Consider the following 23,172-nt stretch of genomic DNA (forward strand, 5'->3'; position numbering starts at 1 on the left):
GCAAAATGCTAATCTCAAAATTTCCCCATTGGATCTCAACCTTTCCCTGGCTGGGTGTCAATTAATTCACTTAGCGTCTGATTCTGACAAACACCTTCAATCTTCCAGGCAAGTCATCGTGGCTATTTGGATGCGAGGCTTACATGTCCGATACTCCTTGCACACACTCTTCTCGGCTTTTTTTTTCACAACAATGATTTGTTGACTGGAAATGCGTTGCGGTGGTATAAAAAGAGCGATCATCGCGTATGAAGATCGCAGTTCTAGAAGACACCTCCATCAGCTAAGATCTGAAGAGTCCAGTGTTTGGGATTTGCTAAACAAGATCAGTGTCAGTGGACAGTTCGTGTTGTGTTAATTTTAGCTTTACTCAGAAGATCATGATCAAGGTATTGCGATCGTGCTATAATTCTGAAAAAAAAATTGAAGCTAATTGGGAATTCGCTAAAACAGCATTAGATCACTCTTTATGTTCCTAAAATCTCTAAATTAAATTAGTTCTTCTATAAAATCATTTTCCAAACTGCTTTAGAGTTGTTTGAATATTTAACAAACAATTTTCTTAATATTTTGTTATAGTTTATCGTGATTCTTGCACTCGTTGCCGTGAGTGTTCAAGCTTATCCAGCTGAAGAAGAGCCTGCAGCACCCGTTGAAATTGTGCGTAAAATTCAAAATAAAATCAATAAAACGCCTGAATGTGGATGAAAATTCAATATGATCATATCGTGATCGTGATCTTTTGCTCTAATTTTGCAGCATCCGCGAGAAGTTCCCAAGGAAAGTGATGTGGCAGCTGTAGCAGCTGAAGAGGAAGCCAATGAAGGCCTCAATCCTTCTGAGAGTGCTTGGGGAGGTTGGGGATATGGTGGCTGGGGAGGCGGCTGGAGACGTGGTTGGGGTGGTTGGGGTGGCTGGAGAGGTAAGTTTCTCCCTTGTAATCCGATGTTCGTTTCTCTAAAATCACTTGAATATTTTTAATTCACAGGATATGGAGGTTGGGGAGGTCGTGGATATGGATGGGGTAAGTAAAAGATCTTTTAAATAAAGCATGTAAAATGCATTACAAATCTCTTAAATTCTCTATAAAAAATTAAAATTAATTTATTTGCATTTTGTGTGAAAAACCAATTCAAAGCGATCACAATAAAGATATCAAGAAATTAGGTTATTTGCTTAATCAATTTATCTTCAAGTTCAAGTGATCATTGAGAGGTGATCGTACGTAAAATAATCTTTTATTTTGATTATTCGATTAGCATATTAATGTTCTTGGGATGTAAACAAGATTTCATGATTTTATTGCATATATATTTGTGAGATCACTCTCTATTTATGATTAAGGGATAAAACACATTGATCGTGCACTGAGAAAAAAGAGGGTACGATTAACTTTTTTCTTCATAACTTTAATACTTTTTAGGTGTAAAAATATATCAACATTTTTTAATGTTAATTTTACACCTTTTTAAGGGTAAAATTAACATGACAAAGGGTTACTTTAACCCCCAATATACCTAAAAAGGGTAATATTTACACCGATATTGGATCAATACTGCAGGGTAAATTAACATTTCCGGAATGTTATTTTAACTTTTTCGGATTTCTCTCAGTGTAGAGACAGAAAACTGTGAGCCGGGACTCAAACCAGACTTTTGCAAAGTGTTGATTAAGGATTACCTCACGGTTCTTCTGCTTTACTTTTCTTAATATTAATCAATTATGAATTAATTTTTCATTTATTTTTGTTAATTTTGTATTGTATTAAGTCAGGCATTTTAGATATACAAACACTGAGAAAGAAAAGAGGGTGTGATTAAGTTTTTTTCCTCATAACTTTAACACTTTTTAGGTGTAAAAATATATCAAAATTTTTAATGTTAATTTTACACCTTTTTAAGAGTAAAATTAACAAGAAAAGGGTAAATTTAACCTCAAATATACCTAAAAAGGGTAATATTTACACCGATTTTGGATCAATACTGCAGGGTAAAATTAACATTTCCGGAATGTTATTTTAACTTTTACGGATTTCTCTCAGAGAAGGATATCAATCGTTAAAGTCCGAAAATTTTGAGCTAGAATACAAACCAAACAGTTAAGAAGATTTAAAATTGGCCTACAAAATATGCTTAATGAGTTTCTTAATTCTAAAATCTGTACTTGCATTTTCTTTAAGCTTCATTTCTTCAAATCACATATCTTTCTGTTGAACTTTTTAAGAGTTTTATTATACTTAATGTTCGAACCTAATCGTTTTACTTAAAAGTACGAATTTTTAAGATTCAGAGCTGGTGTGAGTGATATTTGTAGTCAAAGCGATACTGTTTTGATGTCAAAACTCGGCACTGAAGTGAATAAGAATCCCTTGTTTAAGGGGTTACATGGGTTTTTCAGGTCAAAAAATAGGACTTTTTTCTAATAATAATTTATTGTGTAGAAAATATTTTAGAAAACTTTTGGTATGAAAGAGTAACTTTAGAACAAAATTCAAAAGAAATTAGAAAAAATTTGAAAATTCAACCGTTGGTAACTGATTTTCGGAACCATTCCTTAAAAAACAGACCTTGCGGTATGCAGGATTTCTCACAATACAGTAGGTTTATCTGAAATCAAAAAATGAATATACTCTGTTAGAGGAATAGATGGACCCGTGGATGAACGAAGGATTTTTGAAAAAAACAAAATTTGGATTTTGGCAAAAGTTTTTGTAAAAAAGTATCAATTTTACCCTATTTTTCAACACATTTCGTAATGTAAAAATGGTTCTGATTAAAGGAAGTGCAAATCCTTCGTTCAAACACTAGATAATACTTCTCAAAATAAGTATGAAAAATTTCAGAAAGATCGGTTCAGTAGACTCTCAGTAATACTGACTACCGCATTGTAAAACGGTGTTTTGAGAAAAACGCGTTTAAAGTTTTACAACAATATGCGCGCGCGGACGGAATACATAACTAAAACTGTTCTACCTCCGAGAGTTTTACTCCGATTGACTTGAAATTTTCATAAAATGTTTTTCAAATGTTGTACTATAAAATAAAAAGATAAAAAAGTGATTTTTTTAGACCTGAGAGACCCATGTAACCCCTTAAGGCAATTCTTAGAAAAATCGTTATTGTAATATAAAACACGCATAGTTTAGCCAAGACACAAATCTAACCGTTTATTTCATTTTATTTATTTAGTATACACAATGTTCTATTTAAATATCTGGTGGAAACGGATTAAGATCTTTTTTTCTTCTTTCAATTCTTGTTTGCTACAATAATGTTTTGGGAATATTATGTCGCCTTCTTCAGGTCTACAAAACGTTTTCAACAGTTTGGTTACACTTTTTTAAAAAGAATTTAGACATTTTCAAAGGAAACGAAGGAACGTTTTGTAGACCTGATCATATATTCCCGAAACGTTGTAGCGAATAAAAAATAGAAAAAAGCGAAAGAAGATCTTAATCCGTTTTCACCAGATATTGCACTCCACCGGACAGTACAAAATCGAGTACTATTTTATTTTAACCAACTATGTCAGAATTCGCCAATTCGGATAGTTAATTCGGATAGTAAATTTAAGGAAAGCACAAAGACAATAAGGATTTTGACGATCAATGTGATTGTGCCTTAAATCTTAAATCTTATAATACTTCTCTTTGAAATTCTTTTAAATCACGTGAAATGAAAACAATATAGAAAAAAAAACACATTTCACTAAGAAAATGTTAGTGATTTATATTTTTCTTTAGTTTTTTAATGAATATTTACATAAGTTTTTTGATATTTGCAGTATTTGTAAAGTATGTATGTCTAGTATTTAAAATCTTTATGAAATTATTGATTTTTAGTAAATATTTACGTGATCCCTAGTACAATGCCATATAGCATTATTTTCGTAATATCCACAGAATAAAATTATAAAAATGAAGTTTTAAATACAAATAACATGATTCAGTATAACAAGGGCCACGAATTTACTTTTATGGAATAGCTTTAAATGAATTTCTTTCTCTTTTATCTATAAAGAAGAAGAGAGTAAACATTTAAAAAAAGAGTTAAAAAATTAAGAACAAATTTGAGCAATTATTAAGTGGAATTCTTAAAAATCTCACCTATTACACTCAAAGTTAACTTATCACTGGAGTTGTGCCCGTATAGCATCAAATAAACAATTAAAAATTTAAAAAAAGTTTAATCAATGAAGTACTTCATTCTTTTTCAGGACGTCGATGGGGCTGGGGCTACCCACGATATTACTACTGGTAGATAACTTCTCTAAGGAGGAACTTTTCCATTTGCTTCACTAACAAAAACACAAAAAAAACCATTTGCTCTCAATCAACTAAAACTTGTACGTTCGAAAAAGTGTGAATCAATAAAAATTAATGAAAAACCCCAAAGACGAGTCTAATTTCCCACCATAACTCATTTAATTATCGAGTGGAATTCTGTCTATTTGGACATTCTCCGCTGCTGACCATGTAGCAGGTCAATGAGGAGACTGCGAAAAAAGATTCTACAAAAAATCATCCAGAGTTTATCTACCTCCAATTAGCATTTGTGGCCTTTCGTCACACCTCTCCTCCATGGCATTTTTGGGCGATTTCCATAATTTGCGTCATTTGAGTTGATATTTTCATCATTTTACTATTTTTTTTTATTAAATCTTCACATACACTTTTCTTTTACAATTTACTGATTAGATTTGTAACAATGCTACTTGAGACTTTGTCTCTCTTACACTAAAATCGACATAATTTTTTTTTCGTGGGATTCTTGAGGTTCTACATTGTGCTGCATGGATATAAGAATAATTAATCCAAGATTTCAGGTGAGGATGTGACAAACATGGTGCGAACAAATCCCTATTTTCCATATCCTGGTTTTCCATATCCTCCTCCATGTCCACCGCCAAATCCTCCGCCTCCGCCTCCCCCAAATCCTCCGCCGTGGCCACCACCGAATCCACCTCCTGCAAAAAATAAATTATTACTGTTTAATAAAGTCTTTAAGAAAAAAAACACTGTATTTTATTTTCCTATAAAAGATCTGAATAAAGTCCCGCCTCTTAAAATAAAAAAAATGTAGTTTCGCAACTTTATCAATTTCAAAATAAATATTTAATGGTTTTTCTCAAATAAACACCCATTCTAATGTGTTGTTTCATTTGGAATCTAAATGACTCGTTATGGTAAACGCGATAAACTAATTTAATGACACTCCTACAGGAGTAGCACTAATTGACCATGACCTTCTCCAAATAACACTTTCTCTTTCAATAAAAGCTATCAACAAGTTAATTGAATTTAAAGTAAATGATATCATCTTCTGATCTTCGCGAAATATTCTATATGTAGAATTTCAAGCTCAAATCCCCATCATAAAAAGCACATTTCATAACTGATGTTATTCAATTTACGTTCTTTACAATTACCAACTGAAAAAAACTAAAAATATTATAATTTTGTTGCAAGTAACTTATCGAACGATCTTGTTTACGTCCCTGGCAAGTTGCCTGAAATTTGAAGTCACTTTCTCATACTTCGATTTAAATTTATATGGGAATTTTTTTGCACTCAGGACCGTTACACTAAAAAACAAAAAAGTGAGAAGTTTTTCCGTATTATAAGATACCTTTCCGTATGGAGGGATAAATATACTAAATTTTTGTTTAAATAATTTTTTTCCTCGGAGCACTGTGAGGTGAGTCCGGGATCAATTTAGAAAATGGCTTCAAATAGGTCTATATAAAAAGGCCAACTTGCCAGGGGATTGATCTTGTTCCTCTGGAAAATTTAATATTTGAGTAACGAAATTGAAATAATTAGTTAGATATAGTAAGGTGGGGTAACCGGATCGTTTTCCGTAGAGTGCTACTTAAACGCTTGTTTTTGGACTGATGAAATTCTTTTTTACGACTTCTAAATCCATAGAATTATTAATTGTTTCATTCAGAAACATAAAATTTAAAAAAATTATCAAAAATATTAAAGAAAATTTATAAAATAATGATAATACTGAAATAAGTCAGCATGCACTAACTGGGTCGCCTTTTCGCTAATTCACTTTTAATTAAACCTTTGGATTTAAAATACTTTTTTTCTCAAGGAAAAAACAATAAATGTTTTCAATCAACCAGCTATCATTTATCGAAAATATCACTGACTAGAAAATTTTTAGTGAAGAACCCAGCTGGCACAAGTTTGAAATGAGTCGATTACAATCACTTATTTAATGGATAAAAATATTATTTTTGCTTTTTCTCAAACTTGAATAGTTATATTATGTTACTGTAGTGACTATATTACGGAAATAAAAATAAAAATATTATTTTAAGTGGATTACTCATAAACGATGCAGATAGCGAAGCGCCCAGATTAGCACACTTGATTATACGAGACTACGAATTTTCTTTTTTGATAAATTCGAATAGAAGGAAAGTGTGGGCTGAAATTGTTTTTAGTACAGTCAATAGTACCATTTGAAACCTTCCTTGCTTAATAGAATAGCTTCCTAACTTATTTCTAAAGTCATTTCAAATTTTAATTAACTTATTAGAAATCATGAACGAATTACTAGTCAAAGTACAATTTGTCTATGATGCGTCCAACAAACCCGACATAACCCGTCCAAACTTTTGTTAAAAAAGACCACTGCTTAAAAAATAAGCTCCATTTCCGCTTTTTTTTAATTGCTTAATGGTGCTATCCCAATGAAAAAATGAGCATGTTTTTAGGACATTACTGTTCTTAAGTACTAAAAAGACCATGACTGTTCCCACATGTTATTTCAATTAATGTCAGATGGCATTGTGATCGGGTGAAAGCTTGTTGGAAAATGGACAAGATTAATTTAATGTTTTCACTTTCATATAGTATTTTGTACATTTTCTTTACCATTATAGACAAGATATAAGGTTCTTCTCTTTAAACAAAAACTTCATATTTTCCCCAGTCTTCGTCGTGTTCCAAAATTACCAAATAATCATGACAGGAACCAACACAAAAGAAAAGTTCAACCGAAATCCAAAATCGAATATTCGCTCCGAGCTAGCTTTCACCCGATCACAATGTCATCTGACATTCAGTCAGTGTGGAGCAACCTATCATGTACGCTTGATAGAATGATGCAGTTGGATGTTCGGGAGATGGCAACTTTAACCTCGACCGTGGGTTTTCCTAGGTTTTCCATGCGTTTTCCTGTGAATGCTCAGTGGTCAGTAGTAGTGAAAAGTCGACGAACAGGATTAATATTCTCTACTCATTATTCTCCTTGAAATGACGTATGGGAAAAGACATGGTCTTTTTTAGTACTTGAGAACAGTAATGTGCTAAATGGTCACTTTTTCATTGGAATAGCACCATAATGCGACTGAATCGTAAAAAAGGACATATTTTACCACTCGTACTTCTAATTTAGTACTTGCCTACTTGTAACTTTTAATATACATCTTATGTCCTATTAAAATCCTTAAACAAGAGACAACAATAGGACGTGTATAAACAAGTCCCGCCTATGTCCTATAATTTATATAATGAGTTACGACTTAGGTTTGGTATTCAAAATTCCGAAAAACGGTTTAAAATGTTATCATAAAAAGTTAAATTTTGGTCAAAATATTGAGAGAAAATCATAAAACCTTTTTTGTCATTTATAATTGTTATAGGGGCGTGGCCTATTTTTTTTTACTTTTTATTTATTCGTAATCTAACGGTTCTACAACGGCCATTCGATTTCATTCAAGTTCTTTTCTTAAATCTTACCGTGGCCACCTCCAAAACCGCCGCCGCCATGACCTCCATGTCCATGGGCATCATGATGACCGCCAAATTCGTGACTACCACTCTCCCAGCTTCCCGAGTGTGATCCATGTCCGTGGCCACCGTGATGTCCTCCGTGTCCTCCATGTCCACCATGTCCATGAGCTCCGCCACCTCCACCAAAGCCTCCACCACCTCCGCCGCCACCGCCGCCTCCTCCACCATGACCGTGTCCTCCTCCTCCGTGGCCGTGACTTCCGCCTCCGTGTCCACCTTGTTTTCAAACATCAAATTCAGTCAATTAGCTAACGAGGAACTTGAATATTGAACTCGATAGGATAATAACAATTATTTAAATCTAGACAAATAAATCTCTTTTTCTGTAGGGCTGAGGAACGCTTTTTGAACAGTAGAGAGATGATGGTTTCATCAACATTTTAAAACTTATGTATTTAATAACACTGAGAGAAATCCGAAAAAGTTAAAATAACATTCCAGAAATGTTAATTTTGCCCTGCAGTATCGATCCGAAATCGGTGTAAATATTACCCTCTTTAGGTGTATTAGGGGTTTAAGTTACCCTTTTTCATGTTAATTTTACCCTTAAAAGTTAAATAAATTATATAAATAATCCCTATAATTTATATAGATCTTGTTTCTTTAAAATCCGATATCAAATTAAAAAATCACAGTGTATTATTTCATGCATTTCATGTTTAAAAATTAACCAATTTTCCCTAAAGGAAAAGTACCAATAGGTTATGACACAAATTCTCAAAGTGCCAACAAGTGTTCCTTTCATCCTACATCTTTGGAAAACGAAACTATTCCTTGAAAGTTTCCATTGAAGATGTGATATGTAAGATCATCAATTCTTAACATACCTGCTCCATGACCTCCGCCACCGTGGCCACCACCGCCGTGGCCACCACCGCCGTGACCACCACCACCATGGCCGCCACCGCCATGGCCACCACCACCTCCACCATCACCGAAGTGGCCACCAAAACTTCCACTGCTACTGTGAGCACTGGCACTGGCACTACTGTGAGCATTTGAGAATCCTCCTGAAAACCCTCCCGTTAATCCTCCTCCTCCTCCTCCATGGGGTGCTCCGTGTCCGAGGGTGGTTCCTCCTCCTCCGTATCCGCCAGGAAATGCCAGGCAACTGGCCACGATCAGTAAGATCGTCACCAGAATCTAAAAAATTAATGATGTTTTTGTCAAATTAGACAATTGCATTATTTTATGGGGGAACTCTAAATTACAAGGTCAAAATAGGTCTATAATTCTTTATTATTTAAATCGACAGATAGAGCCTCAAGTGGGTCAGTGGATAGAGTAGTTTCTCTATGACTGTGAGGTCTCGGGTTCAAAGCTGAGCAACAGCAGAAAAAAAATTTTCTCGTGCCATATCGGCTTTGAATTCGTCCAGTGAATGAATGAGTAGTAATGTTAATGGTGCATATTGGCAAAAAAGTGAACCGCCTAAACAATAGAAGCTGGTACGAGAACGAGTTTCTGCATGAAAGTGGTACTTAAGATAAGATAAGATTTTGCCAGGGGTCAGTTCTCCATTTCGGATATTCCGATGCATCCAGGCCACCAATTGGGCCCCTTATGCTTCCCCACTCCTATTCTATCTTATCCCCCGATACGGGTAGCCGCTCTATATCGCAGCTCTGTGTGGACAATCAGTGCCGTTACTATATCACAGCATCCCTTCTCGGTGTGTGTTTGGGATCAGTGACAGCGAATACTTGTATCGACTGAAGTACCACTTTCATGTCGAAACTCGTTTTCGTACCAGCCTCTATTGTTTAGGCGGTTCACTTTTTTGCCAATATGCACCATTGACATTACTATTCATTCATTCACTGGACGAATTCAAAGCCGATATGGCATGAGAAATCTTTTTCTGCTGCTGCTCAGCTTTGAACCCCAGACCTCGCAGTCATAGAGCTACTACTCTATCCACTGACCCACTCGAGGCCCTTAAAGTGGTACTTCAGTCGATACAAATATTCACTGTCACTGATCCAAACACACACCGAAATGGGCTGCTCTGATATAGCAGCGGCACAGGTTGCCCACAGAGCTGTGATATAGGGCGGCTACCCATATCGGGGGATAAGATAGAATAGGAAAGTGGGGAAGCATAAGGGCCCAATTGATGGCCTGGATGCATCGGTAATCCGAAATGTAGAATTGACCCCTGGCAAAATCTTATCTTATCTTAAATCGACAGATAAAATATCTAAGCTAAGAATATACCATAAAAATTTCAGAAGCCAATTGAAAGTACTTCCGAAGATACAAAGACGAAACCAATGAAACACTGAGCTACTTTTCAAGCTAATTTGCAAGCTCTCGGACAAATAGCCAAAATTCAAAACTTTGAAGTGCGTTTTTTCCACTTTTTTACAGTTTTTTTTAAGGCGGGAAATATTCAAAAAAATTTAATAACTGATTTTTTTGAGCACATTTATTCACAATCTGTATTATTACAGTAGACTCTCGCTTATCCGTGGACTCTTTTTCCGGGTGACATAAAAAAATCCGTGAGACAGTTGAATTTTAAAAGTTTTGTTGACATATTTTCCCCGTTTTGGGTTTTTTTGTTAAAGCAAATGTGCTCTATCTACTGTTAATTCTTTCTCATTGTAACTTTTTTGGACAGTACGCATGTTTAGAGAGAATGTTGATTCAGTCAGATCAGAATTCACTCCATAAATTTGCAATGTAAACAAAAAAATCGTTAGATTTCAAACAATTTGATGTGTATCACTCTCAAAATCCGTGTGACATTTCGGTCCCGTTCCACGGATAAGCGAGAGTCTACTGTATAAACAATAAGTGAATTTTTTAACAAATAGAAAGGGGCATGGGAAGCACAGACTCAAAAGTCAGCCTCCCCATATTAATTTACATTGTTTGATATTTTAATGGTCCAAATCAGCCAGCGAGAACAATCTCGCTCGCGTTTCAATGACTGATTTAAATGAATAAAGGTTTATCTTCTTTATAATTAATTTTAGTTAAACTAAAACAAAACGTCAAAATTTTACCCAAAAAATGGTTTCTTTTAAAATTCTGAAAAAAAATCTGATTTCACGATTTTCTTCGGGTTCTCTTCTGAAAAAAAAGCTTTGCAAGTTAACAAGACAAGTTTGTCAAAAGTATGTTCTAATATACAGAATAGGAAAAAGTTTTGTCAAATCAGCGGCCAACTGGATCTTGTTAAAAGTTTGTCAAAAGGGTGTTTTCCTATATAAAATGCGAGAAAAAGTTTTGTCAAATTGGTAAATAACATACTTTTGACAAAATTTGTATAAAATCCATTTGTTCGTTTAACAAAACTTTTTTTCAGAGTAGTTTTAGGCATGAAATATATTTAAGAATAGGGGAGACTGGGGCAAAAAGTCACAAAACGGATAATTTTTTTGTACAAGCTACCCTAGTGCCCCAGAAATTTCTAATTAGTGCAGTTTTATAGGAAATTTACCGCTCTACAACTTTGTAAAAATTATTTTCCTCTATTTTTTAAGGAAATACATTTATCGAGCTGTTTTCTAAAAGGTAATTTTGTGACCATTCTCAAAAATGCTGGGGCAAATAGTACCAGGTACAGGGGCCCATCAAGCCTAATAAAAAGTGAAGCTATTTTCCATTTTTCCTTGTAAAATTTTTGCAAATATTGTACCGCGACTTAAACAAATTTGCTCGTAGTTCTTGTATTATATCGGCGAACATTATGAAATATATATTTTTAAATAGCTTTTATTGCACGATTTCAAAATACATCAGACTAATAAGTCAATTCTCTTTAGGAAAATACTTGCCATTAGTCTTCAGTGCATCTATGCAAAAACGTATGGAAAAATGAAATGTCGAGAGGCCCCTGACCAGGTATCGGATATTATCACATTTTGATTTGCTTTATTACGGGCTTTCGCAAATTTAAAACAATAGCTGGGTGACATATTTTCATAGGAAATTTATTCCTATACACCTTTTTAAAACACAGTTTTCTCTATCTGAACGATAAAAACACTTTTTAAGCTATTTTAGAAAAAAAAATACACAAAAGACTGCTAATCGTTTGACCAATGCAAACAAAAAGCGGCGAGACGCGGAAATGGCGTTTCTTCTCGCCGTGAGACATCAGAAATTACTTCGGTCTTTATCACTTTTGCTCCATACCTTTTGTTACTTTTTACCCCAAATGGCCATTTTTAATAAAAGGATTTCTGGGGAAAAGAACTTTTGTGAAATTCTAAAATAGATAGCGGATTCGTATTCAAAAAATACAAATTATTTAGAAAATATTCACCAGTGCATCAATTTTGGAAAATAAGTAGGTCAAAATTGATATCTGTTGTAAGGGCTAAAAATTTCAATATTTTTTTTATTTTCTTAATTCCTTGTTCGAATTCTAAGAAACTTACGAATTTGAAGAAGGTCTATGGAGGCCATCTATGGAAAAAAAATTGAAGCCGCTATCTCTTTTATCTTGAAAGATATTGAATTTTCAAATTTTCGATTTGTGACTTTTTGCCCCAGTCTCCCCTACTATTTTATGACGCGGGAAATTTAAAGAGACTATATGCTTATTTTTCTGTATAAAACTTTAATTTCTTTTATTAAGGTGAAAATTTTAAATATTCTATCGATTTATTGAGAAACTCTGGCCAAAAAGTACCTACTGTTTATTGATGAGTTTTTTTTAAATAATTGAATCTTTTTTCTTTTAGTACTTTTACGACTTTTACTCCGCGTGATATTCGTTCTACGCCGCGCCTATTCATTCAAAAGAAATCGCGTGAAGGTATGCCTATTTTCTCGATGCATAATGTTATTTCGCGCGTTTTTTTCGGTCCCGAAAATGTGCATAATGTCGGGACTGAGTGTAAACTGAATAAGGGAATACAGGTTGGATTTTTTCCGTAAGCAGAATTTTTCATTAGTTAAAGATTTGAAGATCGTATCCAGTGCCAGAAGCTACACTGCAGTTAAATTTAAGAGAAATGATACTAACAATCCAATTCATTTAATAATGTAGAGAAAATAATATGAAATGTTAGACCAAAATCATCAAAATATTTTAATGTGAATAATTATCTAACATCCGATTTTGATTCATTTATTGCAGATAGTGAAATATTTCATTGAAAATTAAGTTCTCAGATGAAATATTACGGTACTTCTTAATGTTTCAAGTGTAGAAAATCCATAAAAACGAAGCTTTATGTATTCTTGCTGATCTTTTCTTCTGCTTATTAATTACAAATAGTTTTCATAGGAAATTTGATAAAATTAATATAATCGATCACAGAAACACAACACTAAGGAAAAATTCCACTAAATCACAGGTACATGAAACATTGCAATTATTGCATTGGAAATTTTATTCGAAGTGGAATTGAAATTTTTATTCAACAGATGCCGATCTTTTGAATTATTTGGTAAGTCTGCAAATTTTCAGCATTTATTAATCTCAAATTGTTCGAGAGATAAATTAAGATTCATCCCGTTTGATCCCTCACAAAGCACACACGTAATCCATCATTTTTTGAGGGAAATGAAAAGAAACCAGTTTGCACTATTCACCATGATTTTTGAAGAACAAAAAATAGAAGATCTGCAAAAATTTCTTTTGTTGCAGAGTCAAAGGTTCTCGCACTTTGCATTATGATGTCTCATAAAAGCACCATTTCATGTAGCAATAAAATTAATGATCCATCACAGTAAAATAATCACTCAGAATGTTGGTGAAGTAATCCAAAACACTGTGGCACTTACCAGGGTTCTGTCCATGATTTTTTGGCAAGAACTCCAAGAACTGAATATCCCACTGATCCCAGACAAAACTAATCACAACACTTGGGTAATAGACTAAGGCCACTGATGCCCAATTCTAAGTGTCCAGTTGCTTTTATACCAAAATTTTCAAGGTTCAGCCTCGACTACCACACGGATAGCCAGACGCGCCTCTAATCGCTCGGATTAGCTCTGAAATTCACGCCAGGATTCTGAGATTGTGTGCGAAAAATAGATACAGCAAGAATGACTGTACGATATCTAAACTTATTATTTTCGGCCTTTTTTTGTCCTCTTTCACCTCTTTTTCTCAGATTGATTCGTCTTCGCAGGCTTTGAGCTTCTAAAACACCTTTTTAGATTGTAACAGATTGGTAAAAAGATAGAACATTATACCGACATTTTTTTTGGGTTAGCCTGTCGCAAGAACAAGCTTGAAGAATGAGTTTAGAAAATTGTAGAAAAAAGTAAAAGATTTCTATCCTGTTCATTCAAGTGTCACCATTTATCATTTTTTTTCTTAATTTTTTTCTTGTCTAGGGGAATTGTTATTAGACAAGATTCTCAACAATCTCACATACTAATGATAATATTTCATGCTCTTTGAATGGGTCGCACACTTTTCTGTACTTGACCGTGTTGTATTTAAAATTCCAAGTTCCTACAAATGATGGCGCTTAGTTTTGTAACAATATACTCACAATATTCGCAAAAAATGCAATTTTCAATATTCATAAAAAATTCCAATATTCACAAAAAAAAGTAGTAGAGTAGAATAACCTATTTCAGAACATGCTTCAAATGAGAATATTTCTCATATTCCAAGAAGTTATATCAAATTATTTTATATTTATTAAATAGGTTCCTAGGGTAACATTCGAAAAGTCGGACATTTACAAGAAATAGTTCAACACGAAATTCATTTTTAAGCTATAAATTAAAAATGCTAATTAAGAGCTTACTAAAAACATAACATTCTCAAAAGTCGAACAAAAATTTAAAACGTCGGACCAAAGTGGGGTAAATTAGGCTACTTCAAAACGTTCTTCAAATGGAAATTTTTCGCTACTCGAAATAGAAACGTCACTGTTTTCATGATAAATACAGTACTAAATTATTATATTTATATATTTTCTATACCACAGTTCCATTATTTAGTTAATTTTGCTCCAAATAAAGCGAAAATTCAGTCATATTCACAAATTTTAATTTGTTAATTTCTCAGAAAAATTAAAAGTGTACCTTTTCATCATCGAATTTTTCATCGATCGACCATGTTTTCCAATGAAAAACACAATGAGGTGACTGTTGTTTATTCGTTTTGTTTAACATTTATGTCATATTGTTAACGGTACGTGAAGTTTTAAAATGAAATAATTACCTATTTCGTGAACAAAAAGGGTTTTTCTGAAGTGTCTGCAAATGCTTCAATAGGAAACCCTGGAAATATGATTTTTTTGAAGAGATTTTCTTATTGTTTTAGATGGGAAAGGAGAAAAGACCAGGAATAAGAACAAATCCTGCACTCAGGAGCAACTCAATAAGGTTTTGGAAGCCTTTCGTCGCGGTTTCACTTACACTGTTTGTCTCCAATTAGAAATTTTCCCTTGTCTCCATTTAGATTAATATGTTTCCAATAGAAACATTTTACGCTCGCGTATTTTTCTTGTATTTAAGAAGTTTTCAAATTATATTTAAAGAATTTACACTAAACAGTAACATTCTAGAAAAGTCAAGGAGCAAATTTATGTAATTCTCTTCAGAAAAAAATATGAACTTAGTGTTGAATCTTCAGTCAAAGTTAAAGCGTCTGGAAATGCTTTTGAATTAGGACATTTACATAGGAAATGGAGAACTGACCCCTGGCAAAATCTTATCTTATCTTACCGAACCTATCTACCATGTCTGATCGGTGAAGACCTTCCTTAAGTTCTAGAAATAAATAAAAGCTTAGGGTAGAGTCAGTACTTTTTCGCCAGTAAGCCCTTTTTCGCCACCTAAATTAAAATCACATTTGAAGAGAATTTGGAGTTCATGGAACTGCGAAATGAGTATTAAATCTGGTATTTTAGTCTTATGACTCAGAAAACCATATCAGGTTCTTTACCGATTAGATTATTTGCAAGTAATTAAAAGAAATTCTCGACAAGATGAACAATCACCAAAAAAGTATGGGGTTGTTAAGAAATCTGTCGACGCTAAGAGAAATTGTCTTGCATTATTTTACGTTTTTTTTCTGTACAGTATTTGATATTTTTTCACTGAAAGCTAACCAGTTATTAACTAAACTGTGTTGTAATATAATTTTTAATATTGTGCTACAAAAAAAATTGAGATGTGGTGAAATAGGGCTTACTTTTTTCGGCTGTGTAAGTAAGTTCGCCACTTATTTTTCCAAGCGTTTTACAAGTGGCGCACCTCGCGGATTATAGTCGAAACCGGCGTGATTTTTGATTAACTTTTCTTTCGAATAAAAAATGCGAAAAAAAATCATTTGAAATACTCTAATAATTGTCTAATATCGGTGTTAAATAAAAAAAGTACCGTTCCGTGTATTTTTGAAGGTTATCGAAAGCTGCTGTTTCTTAAAATTCACTTAAAAACAGGTGGCGAAAAAGTATTCACAAAGTGGCGAAAAGTTTGAAACGTGCATTGTTGCAAAAAATGTAATTTTTCAACCGGATACCCAAAAACTCCCGAGAAGTCTCTTGGTTCAATAGAGAGACAATACTTAAAAGCATCTGCACACGAAATTTCATTTTATTTCAACAAAAAAATTTAAGAATTACAAGGGTATCAAACCTTAAGGTGACGAAAAGTAATTACTCTACCCTACGAACAGGGGGTGACAAAATCACTCTCACTTACGGTACTAACAAGAATTTTCTGAATGTCCCACCAATATCCTATCTGTCAGGTCCTTCCTCACCTGTTTTGGGAAATTCCAGGTGCTCCTTTGTCGTTTTTGTGATTTTTGGAATCTAAAGGATTTTGGATTGGAAGCTCTTTGCAAAGGCATACCCTTCCCAACAGTAAAACTACAGTAGTTACAATGGTTTCTCCAAGTATTGAGGATCTTTTGTTCTTCGTTGATATGATTTTACTGCACAAAAGATTTAAATTTATTCACAGAAACTATTTGTCCAATATTTCATAAAAGCTGCGGTGATATGATAACTTCTTTTCAATCGCATCGATTGTTGATTCTGAAAAGTTTAATTAAACAATCGCTGTACATATTGTAATAAATAAATTAGATATTTTTCAAAGGCCACATTCTCATAAGAGTATTACAATAAATGGCCCAACAATGCGTAAAAGTCGATATTTTCTTAATCTAGCAGATATAGATTTATCAATAAAATCGATTCGATAGTATCGAAAAGTAATCATTCCCTCTCTGTTTTCAATTAAAACACTTTTCTCGTCTTTTATCTTCAAAATTTCACATGTGATTTTTAATAGTCTTCTAAATGGATGTATTTCTTCGATTTCTTATTGCCTATTTATCAATATTTCACAAATTATGCTAAAAGATCACGTAAAATACTTTGAAGTTTCCTTAAAAACGTTCATAAGAAACAGAGGAAGTGATAACTCCTATGTAAAGATTACGAGTGTCAATGCAATCCATTTTTCAAATGGTTCCTGTACGCGGTGTTTGATAGTAAAAGTAACGGATATTGCTTTTTAGACTTCCCAAAAGAATCACCAAATTCGAATCCGGATTTTGAAAGTCGGATCAAGCAGTAGGGGAGACAGGGGTAGAATTAGCCAGCAAATGAAGCTTTTTTTTCGCGCATGATTTGTGAAAAAATGATAAAGTTTGTCTAATGTTTTTATGTTTCATAAGTAGCATTAAGATATTGGCTGTATAAAACCGTATAGTTCAGAGCTCTCAAATCCTTGGCTTTTTCTAGAGAGGATAATGAAAAAAGTATGACACATTGGCTACACTTGCCCCGGCCTGGGTACATTTAGCCACTTTCGGGGTGCTATTTGCCACCAGTTTTCCAGACGAAATTTTAAAACTGGAAATACCAAGTGTTATTTCACTTGATCCACTGAAGCCCACTGATACTAAATATGTAACTTAAACCTAATGAAAAAGACTTTAGCCGACTTTTTTATGACATTTTTGTAATTGCGGCAAAATTGATGAAAATATCCTGAAAAAATCTATTTCACAAATTTTTCATCCGAATGGCAATATTGCTTGGAATATCAATAGTACTCTTTCATCTAACAATTATCCATGTATTAGTGAAAAATCATTGATAGTTTTATCCGGCCACGGAAGAGTGGCTACAACTGCCCCGAGGGCTGTTTTAGTTTTTTCATCTTATATAAAAAATTGGATAATTATTATCCAAGTGAAAAATATTTTTTAATTAGGTTTATGAAACCAGAAACGAGGTAAAACTATGAAATCTTGACTACAAACTCAGAAAACCAAATGCTGGTCGAAAAACTGAAACATCAAAACTGCAGTTTTATACCCATTTTATAAAAATGCTTCTAAATTCTAGGATAACAGGATCAGACTTAAAAATATTTCTGGGAATATGGGGATGTGTTCCTACTTTCATTAAAAAATACTTTGCTCAAGGTACATTTTAAGGGAACCGAGAAAAATCCACTGTCTACTTCTGCCCCTGGCTAATTGTACCCCGGTCTCCCCTACTGAAGGTTGAGCACTTCCATTGAAACTTGATAATCAATTAAATAAATAAATAAAAATAATTTTAGTTTTCCATCATTACTCAAATAATAACTTTTTGATGGAAAACTAAAATATTATTTAATTGGTTGATTAGTTAAATATCAAGTTTTAGAAGAGGTGGCCGACTTTCATTTCAATACTGATTGGTCTGACTTTCAGTGCTGGCCGAAAATCCAAATGTTGCCTTGTAATTTCAAGGGTTTTGATGTTTTTTTTATTCTACTGACTGATAGAAGACAAATCTGTAGGGGAATACTTTCAGGTTTCGCACACAATCTGACTTCGAACACTTCATATTTTCCTATATTCCTTTAATGAATCTGACCTATGGCAATATATTTTATTATCTATAGTTTAAAGTCACCCCTTTCTTGAATAGGGTCAGATTCATTAATGGAATATGGGAAGAACATGAAGTGTTTGAAGCCAGAGTGTGTGCGAAACCTGAAAACCTTCTCCTCTAAGTTGAATACCTATTTTAGTTGATTCGAATATTTGTTTTTCGCAGTGTGAATTGGAGATTCCAATTCATAAATAAGAGCATAGTGTCTCAGCTATGAGTATCTTCTTATCTTGTAATTTCATAATATTATTCATTGTTTTGGTAAAAGTTATGAAGACTGCGAGACGCAAAAAATTGCTCAATCCAGATAATTGTAAGGTTCATCATGTAGAGGTCGGACACCTTATCGGTCGATTGGGATAAAAACTTATCAATGAAAAATTGGAAACGAAATTTTTTACATTTTTCATTTATTTCAAATCAACGCACATTATTTAATTTAGTAAGTTCCTCAGTAAATTGTACAATAATTTTTATCTATGATTTCAATGGCTGACAACTCGAAAAATTACAATTATGAATTATTATTCAATATTTCCTGGTATATAAGAATTCACTGAAGGTATTGAAAAGACTAATGGTGTTGGACTCGGAAAAAAATACCGTGAAGTTGTTTTGTTTGTTTTTTTTTTGTTGTAAGTGCGACCTTTTTTTGCAAAGAACATAGAAGATTCTCTTCTAGACTGGCTGTTGTAGAGATTGCTGTTTGAGGTTTAGTAACGCGTGTTGTGTCCTAAAAACAAGAGAAGAATTAGACTTTTCACAATGAATATTTCTTTTGGAAAATCCTTAATTGTACCTCTGTCATATCCACCGTGTCCACCATGTCCATCATGTCCACCTCCATGACCACTGCGCCAGTTTTTATGATCTCTAACATTTCCACCATGTCCTAATGAACGGGATTCCGCAGGTGCATGAACTCCTCCATGTTCATGCCGTACTACTGGTGCACGAAGACCATGGCTACCACCACCATGAACTCCACCATGACCACCACCATGGATACCACCGGATGCTCCATAGTTATCAGGCCTAGGGACAGCAACTGAGATAGCCACGAGGGCAGCAAAAACAGCTACAAACTGTAAAAACACAACATAATATCACGGATTTTATTTAAATTCAATTTCTGGTTTAGCATTTCAAAAATTAGTTTATATTTTCAATTATTTCAGCGAGTTTCGTATAGGAAAAAGTGATCTACCTTTAAATGTACGAGCTTTGGATACTTCAATTCTTCTCTTATTCTTTAAACAAAAATTTTCTTTGATTAATCGAAGCAAAGTTAATAATAAAAATAGTTAATAGTATAGTTTATAGTTTATAGAATAGAATTTTTGCTTTGAGAAATAAAAGAAATATTGAAATATTAAAAGGTTAGCACATTCAAAGACGCAAATAAGAATATTTTGACTGAATTTTAAGAAAAGAAAATTTAGCCTAAAGAAATCTTTCTATCAATTAAACCCTGAGTATACTTTTAAATTTAAATATCAAAAGTATCCTAATAAGCGTTTTAATTTGAGAAAGAAAAGCTGTAAATTGTGACCTTTGAGCTGTATGTTTTGCATATTGCATCTATCATTACAGTATGAAATTATCGTATCAATGGTATCAGCAATGGAGATATAAGTCGCTCTTATCTTAAGATATTAAGATTGCAAATTTTTTATTTTCATCATTAGACCACTATTGCTAATTTATTTGAATTTTATGCTATAATATTATTTCCTTTAAGTAGTTCTAAAATTGGAAAAAAGAATTAAAATTCTTTTGAAAAAAAAACTATATTTTTAAAACAAGTAAAGATTGAGTAAATAAAACTGGTTTCAAATATTTTAGATTTTGATACCATTGGAATCATCGCAATCATATTTTAAAAACTATGGGAAATTGGCCAGTTTTTAAAATAAATTGCGGAGTCACGTTAATTGAGAAACATAGGAAAAATTTAGTTATTACGAAGCTTCCAATGGTATAAAGCATGGGCACTTTCCCCTACTTGAATTTCTAATTTGGCGAAAGTTTTGGATAATTTTGACTGGTAATTGAATCCATTAAATCTGCAATAACCATTAAAATTGTTTATAATTTAACTTGGTTGTAATAGAGGCTTAATGCCCAATACAGAAAGTACCAATAAACAAACAAACATTTAATATTTAGAAATATTCTGGAATTTGGCCAAACTTCTTCTAGACTGAATTCTAGATCCCGTGTTTTGGTAATATTTATCGGTATTGCCTGATATATAGTACGAGTACATTTTCCATATCGTCGTTTGCTTTAACTATTGTCGTATCTGCTTTTCTTTTGTGTCAGCATTTGATTTAAGAAGCGACGTTTGAATCTAGTTTCTACCAAATACAGATACGACAACGGCAGATACAACAGGCGATTTATTATTGTTTTTTTTTATTTTTAAAGTCATGCATGCTTGAAATTCTCCACTCTTTTCTGTTCAGGACATAACTTCAAAAAGTACGTAACAGCAAGTTATGAAGATTTTAATACTCCCTCTGTTCCTAAAAAGTCGTACATTTTGTCATAAAAAATGTAGCAATCGCACGACTTTTTTCGGGAAAGAAGGGAGTATAGTACCTTATGTGACTAAATATTTTCCTATTAATTATTATAAGTAGGGGAGACTGGGGCAAAATTTGTCAAAACGAAAATTTCAATACTCACTATTTTCTAAAAATAAAAGGGACTGAGGCTTGAAATTTTTATTATAGATAGCCTTCATGAACCTTCCTAAACTTACAAAGTTTCAAGGGATTCGAAGAAGGATGTAAAATAAAAAATAATGAAATTCTGAGCCCTATTTTTGGTATATTTGGCTTACAGAAAACATCAATACTGATTAGCTCAATTTAAGCACATTTCTCGTTAAGATAGAGAAAAACTATCTTCGACAAAGTTGTAGAGGAATAAATTTCCTATAAAAATATGTCTATTTTATATTTTTAATGTTCGCGAGAGTAAAACGTCACAAATTATCCGAAGATTGACAAAATTTGCCCCAGCAATTTTGAGAATCGCCACAAAATCGACTTTTAGAAAATGATTCGAAAATCACATTTCTTTCGAGATAAAGGGGAATAGTCTTCTGCAATGTTGTAGAACAATAAATTTCCTATAAGAATAGGGGAGACTGGGGCAAAAAGTCACAATACGGATATTTTATTTTTTTACAAGCTACCCGAGCACCTCCAAAATTTCTAATTAGGGCATTTTTATAGGAAAGTGGTCGTTTTTAATAAAAGGATTTTTGGAGAAAAGGATCTTTGTAAAATTCTAAAATAGATAGCGGATTTGTATTCAAAGAATATCCAGATAATTTGGGAAATATTCACCAGTGCAGTGCATCAATTTTGGAAAATAAGTAGGTAATAATTGTTATCTTCTTCAAGGAAAATATTTCAAAAATATGGCTAAAAATTTCGATATTTTTTATTTTCTAAATTCCTTGTTCAAATTCTAACAAACTTACGACATTGAAGAAGACCTATGGAGGCTATCTATGGAAAAAATTTTAAGCCGCTATCTTATTTATCTTGGAAGATATTGAATTTTAAAATTTTCGATTTGTGACTTTTTGCCCCAGTCTCTCCTATGCTCATTATAAAACGTTTAAGTTTTTTCAGAGCTCGTGAAAGAATTAAATATGCGTTTTGACAAATTTTGCCCCAGTCTCCACTACTTTAATTGTAATAGAATATTTAGAAGTAAACTCTATTTTATGTTTAACTGCAATAAAACCAAAATTTGAGCTACAGTAGTTAGAAAAAGATGAGCTTAAAATAATCGTACAATGTTGAATAAAAATATTAAGATGCAATTTGTTTTTAAAAAACAATTCAATTTTAATTAAATATTTGATGAAGATTTAAATAATAAAAAAGATTCACAATAGCTTCATTTTAAAGGAACTAAATGCACAATTTCTTTTAGGACTTAGGGTGTAAGATAAATCGCGTTTATCTTCAAATTGCACTGATTTATTTTATTCACTCACCATGAATTTTGCCATTTTTAGAGCTTCAAATTAAGAGAAGAGATAAATTTTCACAAGAGAGATTCACTACAGGAGTCAGAGATACTTTTTGATGTACTATTCGACTGAGATTGTGCTTTTATACTAAATTTCAGAGTTCCGTCATACCCTTAAAAGCGCCAACTGATAAGAACTGTATATGTTTCTTCATTATCGTAAACTCTCGACTTTTTGTCTGACTCGGGTATTTTAATTTATTAACAAAAAGAATTCCCAGTATTACTCAGTGGAAAATACAGAAACATAAAAATTAGAACAATTTGACAATGGCATTTTTGCGCGCTAAAATCAATCAAGCTTCAAGAATTGATTTAAGAGCAAAAGATTTTCCTCCAGACACAAAATAAGGTTCCAATGATTTTTTTCTGTCGATATTTCATAAGAAAGCTAATTGCGTAATAGGTTATTTGTATGGGAGATTTCTGTGGGGAAATGAGTGATAGAAAAATTAGCAATATTCATAAACATTTCGA

General features: G+C 33.0%; 3 protein-coding genes across 5 annotated transcripts; 1 reads left to right on the plus strand and 2 right to left on the minus strand.

The window, feature by feature from the left end:
- The first annotated feature begins 238 nt into the window (after positions 1-238).
- On the plus strand, positions 239-4,393 carry LOC129804379 (uncharacterized). The gene is made up of 5 exons (XM_055851634.1): positions 239-389; positions 580-660; positions 760-922; positions 989-1,024; positions 4,216-4,393. The coding sequence occupies exons 1-5, from the start codon at positions 381-383 to the stop codon at positions 4,257-4,259; spliced, it is 333 nt and encodes a 110-aa protein (XP_055707609.1). The 5' UTR covers positions 239-380; the 3' UTR covers positions 4,260-4,393.
- Positions 4,394-4,626: 233 nt separating this feature from the next.
- On the minus strand, positions 4,627-13,802 carry LOC129804365 (acanthoscurrin-2-like). 2 transcript variants are annotated; one of them, XM_055851616.1, is made up of 4 exons: positions 13,556-13,802; positions 8,638-8,953; positions 7,757-8,026; positions 4,627-4,965 (listed from the first exon to the last, which is right to left on the minus strand). In XM_055851616.1, exons 1-4 carry the CDS (start codon positions 13,568-13,570, stop codon positions 4,859-4,861), a joined length of 708 nt encoding a protein of 235 aa, XP_055707591.1. In that variant the 5' UTR covers positions 13,571-13,802; the 3' UTR covers positions 4,627-4,858. The 2 variants fall into 2 exon arrangements, with proteins under 2 accessions (XP_055707591.1, XP_055707590.1); XM_055851615.1 differs by lacking the exon at positions 13,556-13,802 and having other exon boundaries at positions 8,638-8,883.
- A 5,446-nt stretch (positions 13,803-19,248) lies between these two features.
- On the minus strand, positions 19,249-22,796 carry LOC129804377 (holotricin-3-like). Of its 2 annotated transcripts, XM_055851632.1 has the most exons (3): positions 22,661-22,785; positions 19,439-19,724; positions 19,249-19,372 (listed from the first exon to the last, which is right to left on the minus strand). In XM_055851632.1, exons 1-3 carry the CDS (start codon positions 22,673-22,675, stop codon positions 19,353-19,355), a joined length of 321 nt encoding a protein of 106 aa, XP_055707607.1. In that variant the 5' UTR covers positions 22,676-22,785; the 3' UTR covers positions 19,249-19,352. The 2 variants fall into 2 exon arrangements, with proteins under 2 accessions (XP_055707607.1, XP_055707606.1); XM_055851631.1 differs by having other exon boundaries at positions 19,249-19,724; positions 22,661-22,796.
- Positions 22,797-23,172: the final 376 nt, after the last annotated feature.

This window comes from Phlebotomus papatasi, chromosome 2 (assembly GCF_024763615.1).
Source record: "Phlebotomus papatasi isolate M1 chromosome 2, Ppap_2.1, whole genome shotgun sequence".
Classification (NCBI taxonomy): Eukaryota; Metazoa; Arthropoda; class Insecta; order Diptera; family Psychodidae; genus Phlebotomus; species Phlebotomus papatasi.